Below are 17122 nucleotides of genomic sequence, written 5' to 3'. Positions count from 1 at the left end.
AACAACATTGAACTACATGTGCTAGCATGTCCGTGATACGAGCGTGGTGCTGTAACATGCTTCATCGGCATGGATACCGACAACAATAGATCAAAGCGTGCATGACTTGAAACAGGAAGTGACTCTGGGACCAACATTTCAAGTTATTGTGAATAGGTGGCTTTATGTGATGTTTGTCCAATGGTCAATACTATTTGTAGCGTGTAGGTAAATATGCTATAGCTTCTTTCTTTCCGGTACTTCTTCTAGCAAATCCCCGCGTTCTCTTTATACACGCACTCACACTCACTCACACATACAATGGTGGTCGCACCACCCGAGGATTTTGCCGATGGCAGCAGCTTCACTATCGGACGTAGCGGTTACAGCACGCGTCGTGCCATTGGCAGTAGCACTTCATCGGGATCGTTTTCGGCAAGCCAATCTCGGATCGCTTCGTCTCATCGATCGCCGCTTTTTCAAGATGACAAGCAGTATTCAAAACATGATCGACGACGACGATGGTGGCATGTCCTCTTGGCAGCGTTTGCAATACTTTGCTTTGTGCAGTTAGTGGGAACGTTTGTCGTTGGCACAGTTATCTATAACAAGTTGGGATCCATTCGCATTGGTAAGGCTCTTATCCTATATCCAATCTATCTATATATTCACGTGCTTTTTCTCTATAGATATTCGAGAATATCCAGCTCTTCGATACGTGGGACTCGACAATGCATCTCAAGTCATTACAAAGGATGTGGATGGCAAGCGGTTATCGGTTTATCACGTGACCAAAGAGTTTGGAGCAGCATCGATGGGAGGAATGGGGATGGTGGTTACTGCCATGGCAACAGCACTCAAAAGAACGGGCGAGGTGGATGTATCGATTGTCATGCCATTTTATTCTTTTCTTGACAATGAATATGACACCGAAAAGGTGGCGGATCTCGTGATCAACGTGAATCAAGGAAGCAATCAAGTACCTGTGGAATTTACAGTATGGAGGATGACGCATGGTCTTTCACCGACACTATCTGAAAATGCATCCAGCTTAAGAATGGTTACCAGCAACAGCAGCACAAGCGACACATCCTCGATACCATCACCCTTTGTACAACCTACGGAAGCGTTTCCGGTGTATCTTATTGGTCCGGGCAACATCCGTCCTTTTGACTTGGCATTTCGAGCTGATAATACAGTGGAGATCTATTCAACGCCTGATGGTTTACCACAAGAGTGGAAGGATCAATACTTCAACAAGGCTGTAGCTGAATTTATTTCATTTCAAGCAAAGTCAACGAGTTCGGCTGTCGACGTAGTACATCTTCATGGTGCTACCAACGCATATACAATGAAACACCTTTGGGATAACAATGACACCCCCACTCGACCTGCTATCATGTACACCTTGCACGATTATCTCGATGAACTACAATACACCATTCGCGCGAAGAACGTGGAAAAGTTCCTTGATACGCCCGATCAACGCTTGATACAATATACACGAGGAGGACGTATGTTTATGTCGAGTCTTGGAATTGATTATGCTGATGTGGTGACGTACGTGAGCCATCAAATGACGATTGATATGGTGGAAGGACGAGATGACTTTTATCTCAAGGAGCTCGTTATGGAGAACATTTTACGCAAAGCGCAGCAAGGACGATTCTTTGGCATCACGAATGGAGTTGATTATGGTGCATTGGATCCATTTACGAATGATCAGCTTGTCGACCATGGAGCATCTTATCCGCAATATGCCCAAGCATTACTATACCGGCAACATGATAATCAAACCATGACATGGCAACTATCCCCCGATCCAAATGACTATGTATCCAATGCCAAATATCATGCCAAGAGGTATCTTGTGGATCAAGGTATCCTTTCAGAGCGGGACTTGACAAGGCCAGTGATTCTATACGTGGGTCGATTCCAATACAACAAGGGATTTGAAATGTTTGATGATGCAGCACGCCTATTTACCGAACGCGACGCCAAATTACTGATCATTGGGCAACCTAACAATTATCCTTTGCGTTGGGTGGAAGACCTTGAGCAACGTTATCCAAATCATGTTACCGTCATGTCGACCGAAGAAGAACAGCACCAATGGCTTGTACTATGCCGTGCTGCCAGTGATTTTGTATTTGTGCCAAGTCTTACTGAGAGCTTTGGTCTCGTGGCTGCAGAAGGTTTGCTCTTTGGTGCACCTGTCATTTCTACAGGAGCTGGTGGACTTAAGGAATTCCTTGTTGATCGACCCTCACACGCAAGACAACCTGTACGAGCTGTTCCGGATGGCAACAATGGAGAGCTGATGGCTGAAAGCCCAAAGCAACAATACAACGCTTATCTCTTTGAGCCATTTGATGTACCATCACTTCAAGCAGCCATTCATGACGCCATCAATGATTATCATCGGTTTACCAAAAGCAAAGCTACACGAGAAGAGCTGCTCTTACGGATGATCCATGATGCATTTAACTTGGGATGGAGCAGGGGTAATGGAAAAGGACCTGTGCATGACTATCTTAAGGCATACAAGGTTGCTTTTTGCAGCCGGTGATGATAGATACCCCACATACATTAGTAACTAGATCCTATTTTAAGAACTTTTTTGTAATATAATTCTTGACATCATACAAAGAGTGTTTCCAATGGCCTGATCTTAGTTGTAGAACATTACCAGCCAGCCGATTGATAGCAATAAGAAAGGAAAGGTTTTATTTACATGAAGAAGGGTAGGTATAATATACGAATGACAAGTAATTATGCAAGGTATTTGAGAGTCCAGCTCGGATGGGGGCAATGCACATGCCATGAAATTGATGATCCATATCAACGTTGGGGTGCTCAAGTCTGACAAAACAGGGTTGATCTCATCACATGATAATCAAGTTTACTGTTGATAACCGATATCGAAATCCACAATATTAAACTGACTCTGTTGCTGCTGCACCAACAGTGCGATCACTCAACATGATATCTAGTATGCTTTGTCAACAAACATAAGCTATGCAATCATGTGAAAATCCCCTTACCATTGTATTGATTTTGGAGTGTTGGAGAAAACATCGAGTCCCAGTTATCAAGAGACAAATCCATGGTATACGCTGTGCTGTTTTGATGTGCCGGAGAACGATGAGCGGGTATATTGCCAGCTGTGAGCTGGATAGGTGATGCACTGAACAAGGCATTATCATCATCATTGGATGGTGCATGTTGTTGTTGTTGATTGGTAAATGTGATGGTGTCATCCGAAAAACGCGACGATGCATAGCTGCTTTGTTCATGCTGACTCTTTGATAAAGTTGAAGGTGATGATGGAGATGGGAGTAGTTGTAAGCCTTGAATCTTACGCCATTTGTTGGTGATGCGATGCAGCGTGTAATCCGTTGTCAGGAACCAAAACTTTTGAAAGAATTCGCATGGCAACTGCCAGTTGGATGGATCAGCAGGGTCTCCGCCATGGAATGTTGAGTCAGCAATAATGCATCGAAAACATTCATCAAGATCGAACAAGCCTCGAAACAAGATCATACGATCACGCATATGTGGTGTGGGAACGAGATCAATACGAGGATCATGTGGAATAGTCAACTATAGAATGGGATCAGTCATTGTGTGTTATATAAGATAGTGCTATCAAAAGGCTGTACCTGCAAAGTGGTGGGTTGAATAGTGAAAGGGGTTGAATCCATTTGCGCACAAGCTGATTGGAGTCGTAAACGAAGGCGTAATGTTTGAATGGCGGCGACATTGGTAGCGACACAATCGGGGAGATCGGAAGAAGGAGGATGAGGAGCTGCTGCTGAAGGAGGTGTTGGTGATGCAGACAACTGGGTGGATGAAAGATCAATCTCTGTTTCGTCCATGGGAAATGAAAAATCACTCCCCGCATGTGGCACTGATTGCACGCCATCCTTGGTTATGCATATCGATGTGGTCGTCACGTATTGTTGTCGTTGCTTTCTCTTACGATGATGATTCGTTGTCATCTTCCCTTGTGCATTGCCTTCTTTTGTCACTGTCAATGGCGGCTTATTATTGGCATTGGCATGGATGTATGCATTCACAGGTTCAGGAATCGATTTGCTGAGTAATGTCAACGCTTCTTTGCTCATGTATGGACTATGTTGAGGAAGTACCAAATGATGTCGAAAACATACAAGCTGCAGCGTCAATACAATCCCCTTGAGATACCAATTCTCGGAATTCAAAATGTCAAGGTCACTCTTGAATTGCTCGTTTTCAGCTTGCAGCCGATCTCGGTCTTCACGCATTTGTTTGACGGATGCTTCCAAATCCCGAAGATATCGTTCTTTACGCTCACGAAACGCTCTTTGGGCTGCACGATTTTGCGCTTTGCGAATAGCTGGTGATGTTGGATTAGGCTTACGACCAGGTTTCTTTCGCACAGGAGTAGTAGTGGGACATGGCTGCTCGCTTATCATCACGCTGTCAAATCCTTGCTCATTGGTATCAATCATCATCATCGGTGCTGATGGATCTTGAAGGAGGTTTTCAGTATTCGTTTCCTCGGATGACATGGCTTTGCACACGTCCAAAGGGTGCTTGATCTTTTGAAACGCAAAGAAAAAGAAAGATGAAAATGTTACCCAACCCCTCCTTTCATACAAGTTCCGCAGCCTTACCCGTGTCCTGATTGTTTAAGGTTTAGCTCTTGTTGCTTGTACTCAGCAAACGTCTTATCGAGAACGTGTTCTGTGATTGGTCATTTTACCCGCTTCCGAGAGCACGGTCAAGAAGTATGATGGAAGCAATTCAACAAATTCCCACACATTATTCCAGATCCAAGAAAATGCGGCGGTTGCACATTGTATGAAGCGATCATCTTGACTATAAGCAGCAAGTGGCTATCGTTTCCTTTCCCTACACAAGCGCTTTTCCTCCGTGGAATAATCGCCGTCCTTGCATGTGTGGGAATCCGGCAATTGTTTATCCAGACTTGAACATCTCCTTTGCATTAACGCATCAATGATGTGCTATCGTATACAACATTGGATGCCATGTAGAGTAGAATGGAGCAGTTTATAGAATGATGAGTTAATTTCACCTGTTGAATACAAGAATTTCTTCCTCTATTTTGAGATCTCAGCTCAATGATCAGCAATAATGCTTTCAACCAGCCATCCCTTAAAAACGATGTGCATAGTAGTTGTAGCCGTTTTGGATATTCAACATTCATCACTGGTATAAGCATGAACACATGATACTATGGCGAGTAGACCATCTTCTTCTAAATGGGCTACCGTACATTGCATAAATCACTGGCGTGGAAAAAATGGGGAAGAAAAGATGGGATGGCGGGATGAAGGAACACTTTCAACCGATAATCAGGCACCACATCTACATACACAGCAGTCATAGCCACGGGATGCTGGAGGACCTAAAAATCCCGCAGGCCACATGGCATTAAAGCTACACGCTATGTATGCATCACCAACATGCATGAAGGTATACCCATAAATACGTTCCAAGTGCATCCCGTGATCGCATGTACCAGCTGCAGCAACAATAATACTACATGTTTGGTGACAAAAACACGTCATCCATCCCATAAAGATGTTTTCTTTTGAATCATTGTTGGCAAGTATCCTGAATTAGTAAGATAATGGCATTGGCTGAACGAGCTCCCAGATCAAAATAATGATGGGTGCATAGCAACGAGTCGAATGCTGAGCACAAAATGCAATGAAGGGAACCCACATCTAGTCCCATGCACAAAATTCCATCCACGTTGTATTCTTATGTTCATGGATTGGGATAGCGACATTTGTGATATGTCACAAACAATCAAGGAGGGTAACGGAGAAATGTTATGCACCTGAACCTGGTACCTGTTCATCAAAAAGGAAGCCGCGGGAGCCGTTGTATCAATTGCAATCGGGGGGTGAAAAGCAACGGACGTGAATCGGTGTTGGGGCTATTCGCATAATCATTACCACCACGATGACAGCATTCAAGAGCTTGTTCTCAATATACATTGCCGCTGTGATACCGAATACCATTACAAATACAGACAAACCAATGCATGTGGTCCCCGATTGAGACATGGATGTTTATCTCCAGCCTCTGTGCCAAAATCCCGATCGACCCGTAACCTTAGAAACGTTCATGCTATGTCATACCTAGGCAACCATCAACACAGCCAAGACCTGTATTGTGTATCTTGGCATTGAGGCACGTACCAAAACAATACGCCACAGGGTGTCCCCTTTTGTGTATCCATCGCTGATAAAGGTTGCCACAAGCAAGACCCCTTTCATATCATCATCTGCTTTTTGGAGACACACTAATAATACAGTATGCAATCCAAGGATAAGTAATTGAAACACGCTTGTATCAGGGATCATTACAATATGCATAGCTCCTGTTGTTGCATGATGTGCCCATTGCGTCAGCTGTTCTGGCAACTTTACATCAAAGGTGGAAGAGATCAACATCATAAAAATACATCTATTTAATCGGCTTACAATTCGGGTGACGGCTCAATATATAATCCCATCAAGGGCCAATGCCGATGATTCCCATATGTGCTCATGACAACACAGCGAGATATGATAGGGCATCGGGTCTTTTATGCGGGACAACCCTATCCATGCAAACGTCATGAGCATCACTACGCATCACTATCAAGTGTAATGACACAAAAAACCCGCACGTTTCTCTTGGCACGGATAGTGCCGATCCCTCTACAAAGTTAAAGCGGTGCAATAACGATGAAGGGGGAAGGGGTGGGTAAAGACAAATCCGGTGAACGTCAAAACATGGCATCCCGTAACAACGAGACGCAATGTTGTTGTCTCTCATACAGGACATCCATCATCATCATCCATGCCGATACACGCACATTGATATACACACAACCCCCCACCTTCTCTCTTTGTCTTGACCTCCCCTGTGACCTTTTGTAGCAATAAAGAGAGAAAAAAAGAAGCTTTAACCAATTAGGGAGAGGCACATCAAAGCATATGAATGAGATAGTATAAAAGCAACGGGGTTTGCAACAAACCAAGGCCCTTCTCACACACCCAATTTCATACCCATATCATCTTCCTACCTGAATTTTTGAGGATGACTTCACAAAGAGTCTCAAAGTTTATGGAGCACCAAAATGAGATGGTCGGCTTTTACAATGACCATGCGCCACCACCACCACCACCATACAGTGAACGAGATCAACTACTACTCTCATCATCACCACCACCATCACTACTACCACAGATTCCGGGATACCATTCTGTGCAACACAAGCATTCAAGGATACCGCCTTCATCATCCACTGCTTGCGACATACCAAAAAGTGCCAAACATTACAATTATTGCACAAGTACCCGACAGCAGATTAACAGCATGCTTCAACAATTTCGACAATACATGAACAACCGCCGTGCTAATCGACGAGAAAAACGACCACAAGATGGCAAGACCAATCCTTTTGAGTAACAACAAACATAACAGCAAGCAGCGTTCTTGTTGTAGTAGATACCATTATCATCATCATGATTCAATTTCCATGTGTAATATAAATTCCTTGGCTTTGGGTGATTGTTGTGTATATACCCATGCATATGCATTTGCTTTTTTCCTCTCTCCTTTGAACATGCCCATGTGTGTATACATACATGATGATGTTGTTGTGCCTAATATTTACCTGCAGTTGCCCCTCCGCTCTAATAGGCTCATTGCTGGCGTGCATCGGGTATATGGAATCTTCAAATATCCTAACATGACGACCCTGTTATTGCTGTCACATTGTCTGTCGCCTGTTGTCAAGGCAACAGCATAGCAACAACAACAGGTTGCTATGTGAGAGAATAAACAATGCGGGTAGTAGTAATTGCCTATTAGCGCTCGTCGTATCATAGCTCGTACATTGAGCCGAACAAAACATCTCATTAACAATTGTGTCATAATGGCAAGTAGTAACTTGTTATTGGTATCATGATGGTGGGGCCAACATCATCATGCTTGACATCAGGTGTTTTGTCTCATGCTATGTATTCCGCTTCCCTCCTCCCCCCTCCCCCCATTTCTTCCATACTGCATCATTGTGTTACAGCTCAATGAAGCTGTGTAACCAGTGCATGGCAGGTGAGCACATACCTCATCACACGACGTCGACGACCTTCCCACATTCCTTTCACTCATTGTTTTATAACAAGGACATCATGCATGTATGTAGACGATGTATACAATAGTAATAATATTCATTCTTTTTACAAGTTTTCATAAGCCTTATCCTTCCCAGAGAATCCTCTACAGAGTTGACGGATGGCTTTTTCATACATAGGAGGTGCGTGGTCTATGAACATGGAACGAGAAAAGACAATTTCGGAGAATCGAGCTTCAAGGTCGTCGCAGCGAGTGAGACGTACACGATGCATTTTTTGTGAGGAAGGGGCAGGTGCCAATTGGGATATGAGTTCAATGTGATACACGGTGGAGGGTGGATACAACTTGTCAGCTCGCATGTCAGCTCGCATTGTTTTGATCAATGCCCAGAACCAATCGTCGTCATCCTTGTCCTTGTCTTCTTGTTGCTTGGAAGCTTCACCATTCTTGCAGTACCTGCTGACAATACGTGACAAGATCTCATCAGCAACATGGCTCTCCGTGTGAAGGCTGACGGCCACGTTTTTGAAATCCTTGAGCAAACCAAGACTGAGGCAGCTAACGATGTCATAGCCATGAACAACGCTAGTGACAAGACCACTGCAATACTTGCTTAAATCGAGTGACATGACGCTTGGCGGTCCAAATACGTAACAATGAATGGGTCTTCCAGCTGGTAAACCAGAAGCATTCGAGAGCACAAATTGGCCATTTTCCTTCTTCTTTTCGCTCCATAATACACCAACGAGACTCGCCACGCCACCACCCAATGAATGACCACACAACACAAGACCATACGATGGATACATGGCAAGTCCTTCCTGGATTGCTTGGAACACACGTCCTTTTTGTTTGGCGAGCATTTGAGCTGCATCCCACATACCGCCATGAGCCTTGAATTCCTCATCTTCTTGGCCAGCAATGGTCACATCGGCATAGGCACAGGTCAAATCAGTCAACACATCACTCAATCCCAATGTGCCACGGCAAGTGAGAACGATAGCGCGTGCTGCATGGTCCACGGTAACGTAGTGAACGAGTTCATGGATCGATGGGTGATGCATTGTAAGTAACGGTGATCGATCAGTATAGCTTGACAGCAAGATGTCTTCGATAGCAACGCCTGTATGATGAGCAAAAACATGATGGTTTGGTGGATGATGTGCTGAGGATGGGAGTACGCTGGGTATATTGCCGATGCCAAGGATCCGCATAAACGACTCGCCATACGCTGCACTCGCATATCGCATGAATCGTCCAATATTGGCAATCAAGTGGGATCGTGAAAAGGTGGATGCATCAAGAGCTGCTGATGGTGGTGGAAGGGTATCAGAAGAAGGGTAATGGATCACAGAGTTGTTGGGTGGTGGAGGTGGTGGTGGTGATGATGATGATGATGATGATGCTGATGGGTTACTAGTAGTTGCTGTTGTAGTAGTAGTAGAAGTAGAAGTAGTAGGATGCAAAGTCGTTGTAATAGTCGAGATGGTATTGGATATGGAATGCGATCGATAAATACGTCGGCGTGGAATCGAAGATGGATCATTGTTGTCAAGTGGGGTAATGGATGGGAATACGACGCTGCTGGTGGATGATCGTCGTTGTCTTACAAAGCTGGTCATACCATTGGCTCTGCTATGTCGTTCATACAAGTCGGATACTGTACGCTTATTCCAACAAGTAGGTCGACGTTTGGATCTGGTGTCCTCAATATCGGGTGAGAAGGGTTCGCCATATCGCTCATGCCTTTGAATTTGCTGTGATGTCAACTTTTGTGATATGGATGATAGCATCACTTTGATACCACGTTCTTCATTAGCAAGCTGAGTATCCGCCGAAACGGAATTCGACAATGATGGTGCAACAACAAGTTGCTGTGATGAAGGTTGTTGAGATGAGGAAGCTGTCGGCTGAAATCCATCAACAGTGGCCATGAACGTATCTTGTCGCTCCTCTTCGGCCTGCACAATGACATACTTGGCTTTCGGTCGATGTTGTTCATGTTGATTTCGATCGATTGGTTGTATACGAGTGGTTGTCGTAGTGGTATATCGCGTGGTTGTGGTAACTTCATACATCCCATATGGTTCATTATTGCTGCCTCTTGTTGTTATTTGTTGCTGGTCATTGTCATCATCCATCCCATGCACCAACACCTTTTCAAGCTCGTAAATCACATCAGGAGATGGTTCACGAAAAGGTATCAGGGGCTGCTGAGACGCTGATTTATCGTCCTTGTCGTCCTCATCATCGGGCACGAGACCATCCCACAATGCGGTAACCTTGACTTGTTTCATCATCCGCTTGTGTGTGACATACTGCAGAACAGCAAAGGCGGTCATGGCTTTTGTCAGCCCTGCTAATATCGCTACTTTGCCACTTTTTGCAAGCAGCTCAAATTCTGGATCCTGCGTAAGCTCACGATGCACCAAAGTGATAATCGATGCAATCGCCCTTGACGTTTCATTCGATCCAAAAATCCCATCAATGATGCGAACAGATTCCTCAGCCGTCTAACATGTATAAACGTTAACAAAAGTTGAAACACATAATCTCTCACACAATAAAACTCTCACTCACCTTGAGACCCGACTTAACGGTTTGGGATGTCAGCTGCAACCCTGATAAGGCAAAAAGCTCTGCCAAGGTAAATGTATTATGAACAATATAAATGCCGAGGCTGGTATACTTTTCGAGGACACGCAAAAATCCACTATACTCGTATGTGTAAGAACGGCTGTTGTTATGTGTAAAAGTAGAGATGAGATGGTACCTTTCTTCTACTTCGCTCGGTGATTTATCGTATGTGAGGGTGTGGATACGCTTAGCAGTGGCTAAAGCATTCGTCAATGCATGTCTCGATAGCCCAAGCGACAGCACCGTGCCGTACTTTGCAGCTTCAAATAGGGCTTCAGCAAAGACGGATGAACATCTTAACGAGAGGCGTGCTGCAAGTGAGGCTGCTGTCACAAAACTTGCTAGGTTTTCGGGTAGTAAGGTGGGCGAATCATGAATCGACGTTGGATACGTTGTGAGTTCGGTGGGTGTGGATAATAGAGTCATTTAGCTGAGAGGAAAGGAAATGAGGAGAAAGAATATACAGATGAATCGATACTACTTTTCTCCTCTACACGCTTACAGGCGTAAAGGAAAAAGGAAGAAAAACAAGCGAAACAAAAGGAAAAACAAGTGATATGCATTTTCTCTCCTATCCCCTTTCTCTATTTTTTTGTGGGGTTGGAGGTGTGAGTGGGTGCTGCATGTTAGATTTCAGGGCAGCGGAGCAAAGGTGGCACCTTGCCTTTTGTGGGGCCCGCCAACCCCAGCTCCCCACTGTTATGAACATGCACAGCAGCAAGTTGTGATCTGCTGTTGTATGTGTGTGTGAGCTCAATGCATGTGTCTATGGGGTAAATAAGCTGATATTGGTCATATGTCATGTCCCTTGACTTTTTCACGTATGACAGGCATGTAATTCATCCCACAACACCATACACAATCCTCTCTTTTGAATATAGCCTTTTACCGCGTGATCACAGTATCCTGTGCAACCTGAGCCCTTTGCGTTTCTTGGGGTGATGATGGTCACTGCTGCTATACTACAAGGTTGTGACTCCTCCACAATGCATCAGCTATGCATTATGCAGCTAATGGGTGACACTGCATAGCAACGCTGGAAAAAATGGCCTTGTTGTTAGGCAAAAGCGCACTGCTGCAATAAACATTCGTAAGCAAAAGGACAAGCCTATTCGTTGAAATGGTCTCTTCTCAATTAACGATGCATGAGCCTGCAGCTAATGCGTCGGGTTTCTTTCTTGGTCGGGTAAACAACATGCATTTGGCCACTCAAGTCCACTGCACTTCTCCAATCACTGTTATTTTTTGACATGCTATAATACAGCCATGCTTCAATACTTTCATCATTTAAATAAGAGAGGCTGCCATTCTAAAAAGAGGGGTTGCCATATCACAACGCTCATTCATCTTTGGTAACAAGGCAACAGTAACCTAGGTTTGGATGTTGCAGCTAGCCCGCTGTGTAATTGCGTCATTCCAAATATCAAACGTTTATGTACTTGGGCAAGAACACCATATTATGGTTTTGCTCGTATCCTTCGGCTAACGTCACACCGTAGCTTTCCTTTGTGTCACGTCGCAATCAAGCGCATCGTTGCACAAGCCTCATATACGACAGATCTTCCTAGAACATCTTGTCATTGCTCATAGTAAAAGAAAAGATGACGTCTCCCTCTCTTCTCTCTCGTATCGAACAACCATGTACAACATTTTAACAGCATTCAGCTCTCTGAAAAAGAAACAAAGAAACAAAGGTGGTTGATTGTCCCAAACGTTGTCATTGTCAATTATTGCCACCATGATAGACAAACACGTCAAAACAATGGGTCACATGTTGCTGACGTGGTTTATAGCTGTGTACAATAGCAACATTACCGATATAGTCAAAAATACTCATTCGTTTGCTGGTCATTTTGTAGCAGCTTCCACCCACCTTTGTCAAAATCAAAGCATTATTACACCATGCATTCCATTCCTACACAACTACTATGGCTTCGAGCTTGTTGACCCATCGTATAGATGTGTAGATGGTGCATTATCGCATGTAACGTAAAACCAAACGCCGGTGATGTTACTTTCATGCACATCACCGATCGCAGCTGATGATGAAATCGGTAATGTGGAGGTGATTGCTACACACCAAAGCACGAAGATCAAACATTTAATAGGTATACCCGAATTGCTGGTTAGCCATCAAGATCGTTAATATCTGATGGTGCTGACTGCTAAGAGGCGGATCATTGTTATTATCTGATTCGTTCATAAAGTGTGCCCCGTTTTTGCTCTTATTGCTGGCTACGGTGTATCAGATATTTGTATTTATCATTACCTGCAGGCGCGTATGGGTACATATACCTTCAGACCGAGTATGCAGAAGCTTCAAATGTATGATGCAAGGAGGTATGCAACAATTCACTGACGTATGATACAAGGTGAGAGCATTGCAGAGCATCAAGCAATCCGATAGCTGCTAAGAATAATGATAGCTTGCTGCCTTCATTGGCTATCCATCTTAACTTCCTTCAACATCTATTTTTATTAATACGATTATGGCTGGCAACGATTGAAATGGGTTGAGTTCTCAGCCAATCTGGCACCACTCCTTTTGCTCTGCACAGGGCACCCAATTTTATCAGATCATAGCGGAGAATGAGGCATCTGATAACACACATCAATCCGTTTGGGGGTATTGACGGCGATCACCAATTATAAATCATTCCTCTTTTGTGTGCTGCATTTGCTTCCTTGACCTTTTTTCTTTGCATTATCCTCACATAATGAATGGACCACATATTACAAAGTCAACCCAACATTGTTTTGCTAACAACTACGAGCACAATACACTACAACGAATTCCACATTATCAGCACCGTACCCATCATCGTAAACGTAACGCTCCTACGACGACATCAGCATTATCTCAGGATGGTGACAGCAGCAGCAGCAGCAGCACACAGCAGCATGACACCAATGATGACGTGAATCAACAGCAACACGCTTCAGATGATGTCTCTGTCGATCTCCCCACACCACCACCTTCACCTGTGGGTGCGCCTCAGCATTTATCACCATCGTTTTCTCGATCATCAGAATACAATGCGAGAATCCTGGCAGCTAAACGCAGCGGAAATTTGCGGGCTGTAATGATTCAGCTTGGCTCAATGAAAAAGCAACGCATCCCTCTCACACATCACACATACAATGTTGTCCTTGATGCACAAGCAACTCTTCGACGTGAAGGCACACCATTGAACCAAATTTTGAAGCGTAAATATCACCATGAAACAATCCAATACGATAATGCATAATATATTGATGACTTTTTAACATCTTGTAGTGTATGATGAAATGCGACAAAGTGAGATTACACCGACAAACTACACATACACAGTGTTGATTCGAGTGCTATGTCGACGAGATGTTGAGGTGCAAAAAACAATTGCCATGTTGAAACGACAAGCAGCACGTACAGGGGTTGCTCGAGTGGTTGATGAAGATGTGCGATTACTTGAAACGGAGCATAATTTGGAAAAGGCTTTGGCCATATTCCGAGAAGCCGCGGAGCACCACGTGGATCAAGATTTTGATGTCGAACTCTATAATCAGCTCCTGCGTGTGCTTTCACATTATGGGAATACGGTGGATGGTCGATTCGTCTACAATCAATTGGTGCATTCACCTACCACAGGTCCCAATTCGGCCACATTTGCTGCACTTATCAATCTCATGGGTCGGGCTGGTGATATTGAATCTGCACTTGGATTCTTTGGCGAGTACAAGACCATTCGCTTCAGTCTTCCAGAACATGATGCATCCTATGTTTATAACGCCTTGGTTGATGCCTATCTAAAGTGCAATCAGCTGTCAAAAGCATTGCAAGTGCTGCAACATGATATGGTTGCCGACAACATCACCATTACCATTATCCCGTACAATTCCATCATTCGCCATTATTGTGCACACGATCATGTGGAGGATGCATGCGAGGTCGTTCGTAGCCTTGTGGAAAGCAATGATGATGAGCACACCACGCTCCCTAAACCAGATGCCAGCAGCTATGGTCCGATCCTTGCGGCATATTGTCAAGCCGCAAAATGGCAGCCAGCGTCAAAAGTCTATGCTCAACTTCTTACCACTGACATTGCCAAAGCGTATGGAAATCTCGCCAACTATGCATTGTTGTGCCTCAATTCTGGCCATGGAGACGATGCTCTCAACGTCGTCGACGACATGAGACATGCTGGTCTTGAACCCGATCCCATTCTCGCCGATCGCATCATATCTTTTTTCACCAACAACAGCAATGTCGACAAGGCCATTCATGCATTTCATATTGTTTTATCAGCCATGTCATCTCCTCGTACGCTTTCCAAATCAGCCGACATGTTGGTCAATTCCAGTATCGCTGTAATCCAGCAAAGTGATCACGTGATTCAGGCACTGCAAATGGCACGTCTTGTTCATGGAATGCTTCACGAATTATCGTTATCGGCACCTGCAACAGTCAACGTTAATACGGCACTTGTGGATACCTGGCAACGCTTACGTCAACGCACATCGTCGACAACCGTATTGGATGATGACACCAACAATGACGACTTGATCATGTTATGCGAAGCGGTCATTGAACACCATTTTGACGACAACAATGAACAACAACAGCAGGCATTGGAGGCGCTCGTGTATGATGTAGCAACCACTCGTTTTCGACCCCCTATGCCGCTATTCAAAAAGGTCCTTGGAAGGCTGCGTCATCTTGGCTTAAAGACATCTGAAAGCGAATGGAAGGCTGTTCTCAATAGACATACCAAGCTATCCAACGAGGTGGATACCATGTCAATGGAACTCTCGCGTGCAGCAGCTCGTGGTGATTGGGATGAAGCCTTCCATCTTCTCAAACATAAATTCATCAAGAGTGGATTGACACCAACGGCTGAGTCTATGCGTGATGCGATTACTGCTGCAGGCAAGCATGGCAATGTTGATATGGCAACCAAGATTTACGAGTTGTACAATGGTGACAATCGAGTTGCTAACAAGGCCAATGGTCAAGAAGACATCTATTTGGTGTTGAATGCATTATTGATTGTGTATGCGCAACATGGCAAAATGGTGCTTGCCAAGAAATGCTATGATACCATCAAGACCATGGGATACGTGCCTGATAGCAACGCCTACGCATCACTCTTATTGGGTAGTGCACGGTGCGCCACGGATGAAGCCACGGATGCATTGACAATTTACGAAGAAGCCAAGCGACATGGTGTGCAGCCCACGACATTCTTTTACAATGTGATTATCAGCAAGTTTGCCAAGGCACGCAAATTGGAACCAGCATTGCGATTATTTGAGGAGATGCAGGAACTCCAAGTTGTACCCAATTGCATCACCTATGGTGCCGTGTTGTCAGCATGTGTACGTGCAGGATCCGAGAGCCACGCAAGACGTATATTTGGTGAGATGTTGTCAGCACCCTCCTATCAACCACGCGTTGGTCCTTTCAACAACATGATTCAGTTCTATGTACGTCAACAACCCAATCGCACCAGGGCACTCGAATACGTATCAGAAATGTACAAGCGCCGTATACGACCCTCCGCTCACACTTATAAGTTGATGATTGAGATGTACGCAAACATTACCCCTACGGATATGGTGACAGCCCATCGCATGCTTACTGAAATGGAACGTCGCCATGGTATTCGACCCGAACCAACGCATTATGCAACGTTGATCTACTCGTATGGCATTCTACAACGTGATGTTCGCAGTGCTGAGCAAGTATTTGAGACCATGCATGTTCAACCAGACGAGGTTGTCTTTCAGGCCCTTCTCGATACACTTATCACCAATGGCCACATGGATCGTGCGGAGAATCTTTACTATCATATGCTGCAAACCATCCACAAGAGCCCTTCGCCCTATATTGAGAATCTCTTTATTCGTGGTTATGGTCAACAGGGCAACCTTGCCAAGGCAGAGCATATCTTCTCTACAATGACAGACGACAAACTATTACGCTCATCCTCATCATTCTCAACCACAACAAGCTCTTCATCGAATGATCATCAACCTCCTATGGCTGTTGTCGTACGTGAACCAAGTACCTATGAGACCATGGTGCGTGCTTACATCGATAATGGGAGAATCGACAAGGCCAAGGAGATTCTGGATATGATGGCCAAGCGAGATTTCCCTTCCAAGGTTCTTGCCACTGTTGCTGATCTCGTCCTCGAGTGATTTTCCACAACCCCTTTGAATTTATGTAAATAGAATATTCCCCCCTCATCATCATCATCATCACTTTTTTTTCTTATCCCATGATCTCTCTTTTGACTTATGCATGCACCCTTACTTCATTCTCTTATGCTCCATTGTATAGTTTTCTTTGTTCATGTATAGCCCTTTCATGCCCCTGTTGCCC

General features: G+C 44.5%; 5 protein-coding genes across 5 annotated transcripts; 3 read left to right on the top strand and 2 right to left on the bottom strand.

Moving 5' to 3' along the window:
* Positions 1 to 300: 300 nt before the first annotated feature.
* On the top strand, positions 301 to 2548 carry O0I10_012474 (uncharacterized protein; the record flags this gene model as incomplete). The annotated part of the gene is made up of 2 exons (XM_058492375.1): positions 301 to 610; positions 669 to 2548. 2 exons carry the CDS (start codon positions 301 to 303, stop codon positions 2546 to 2548), a joined length of 2190 nt encoding a protein of 729 aa, XP_058336868.1.
* Positions 2549 to 2915: 367 nt separating this feature from the next.
* O0I10_012473 (uncharacterized protein) lies at positions 2916 to 4532 on the bottom strand (the record flags this gene model as incomplete). The annotated part of the gene is made up of 3 exons (XM_058492374.1): positions 2916 to 2968; positions 3024 to 3582; positions 3642 to 4532. 3 exons carry the CDS (start codon positions 4530 to 4532, stop codon positions 2916 to 2918), a joined length of 1503 nt encoding a protein of 500 aa, XP_058336867.1.
* Positions 4533 to 7080: 2548 nt separating this feature from the next.
* On the top strand, positions 7081 to 7452 carry O0I10_012472 (uncharacterized protein; the record flags this gene model as incomplete). The annotated part of the gene is made up of 1 exon (XM_058492373.1): positions 7081 to 7452. The coding sequence occupies one exon, from the start codon at positions 7081 to 7083 to the stop codon at positions 7450 to 7452; it is 372 nt and encodes a 123-aa protein (XP_058336866.1).
* Positions 7453 to 8225: 773 nt separating this feature from the next.
* On the bottom strand, positions 8226 to 11184 carry O0I10_012471 (uncharacterized protein; the record flags this gene model as incomplete). Its single annotated transcript, XM_058492372.1, has 3 exons — positions 8226 to 10634; positions 10702 to 10834; positions 10895 to 11184. 3 exons carry the CDS (start codon positions 11182 to 11184, stop codon positions 8226 to 8228), a joined length of 2832 nt encoding a protein of 943 aa, XP_058336865.1.
* A 2291-nt stretch (positions 11185 to 13475) lies between these two features.
* Positions 13476 to 16938, top strand: O0I10_012470 (uncharacterized protein; the record flags this gene model as incomplete). Its single annotated transcript, XM_058492371.1, has 2 exons — positions 13476 to 13965; positions 14036 to 16938. The coding sequence occupies 2 exons, from the start codon at positions 13476 to 13478 to the stop codon at positions 16936 to 16938; spliced, it is 3393 nt and encodes a 1130-aa protein (XP_058336864.1).
* Between the last annotated feature and the right edge of the window lie 184 nt (positions 16939 to 17122).

Source organism: Lichtheimia ornata (genome assembly GCF_029851405.1).
Source record: "Lichtheimia ornata isolate CBS 291.66 chromosome Unknown scaffold00129, whole genome shotgun sequence".
In the NCBI taxonomy this organism is placed as follows: Eukaryota; Fungi; Mucoromycota; class Mucoromycetes; order Mucorales; family Lichtheimiaceae; genus Lichtheimia; species Lichtheimia ornata.
Note: the sequence above shows the minus strand (reverse complement) of the source record. Positions and strands in the feature narration are given on the sequence as shown.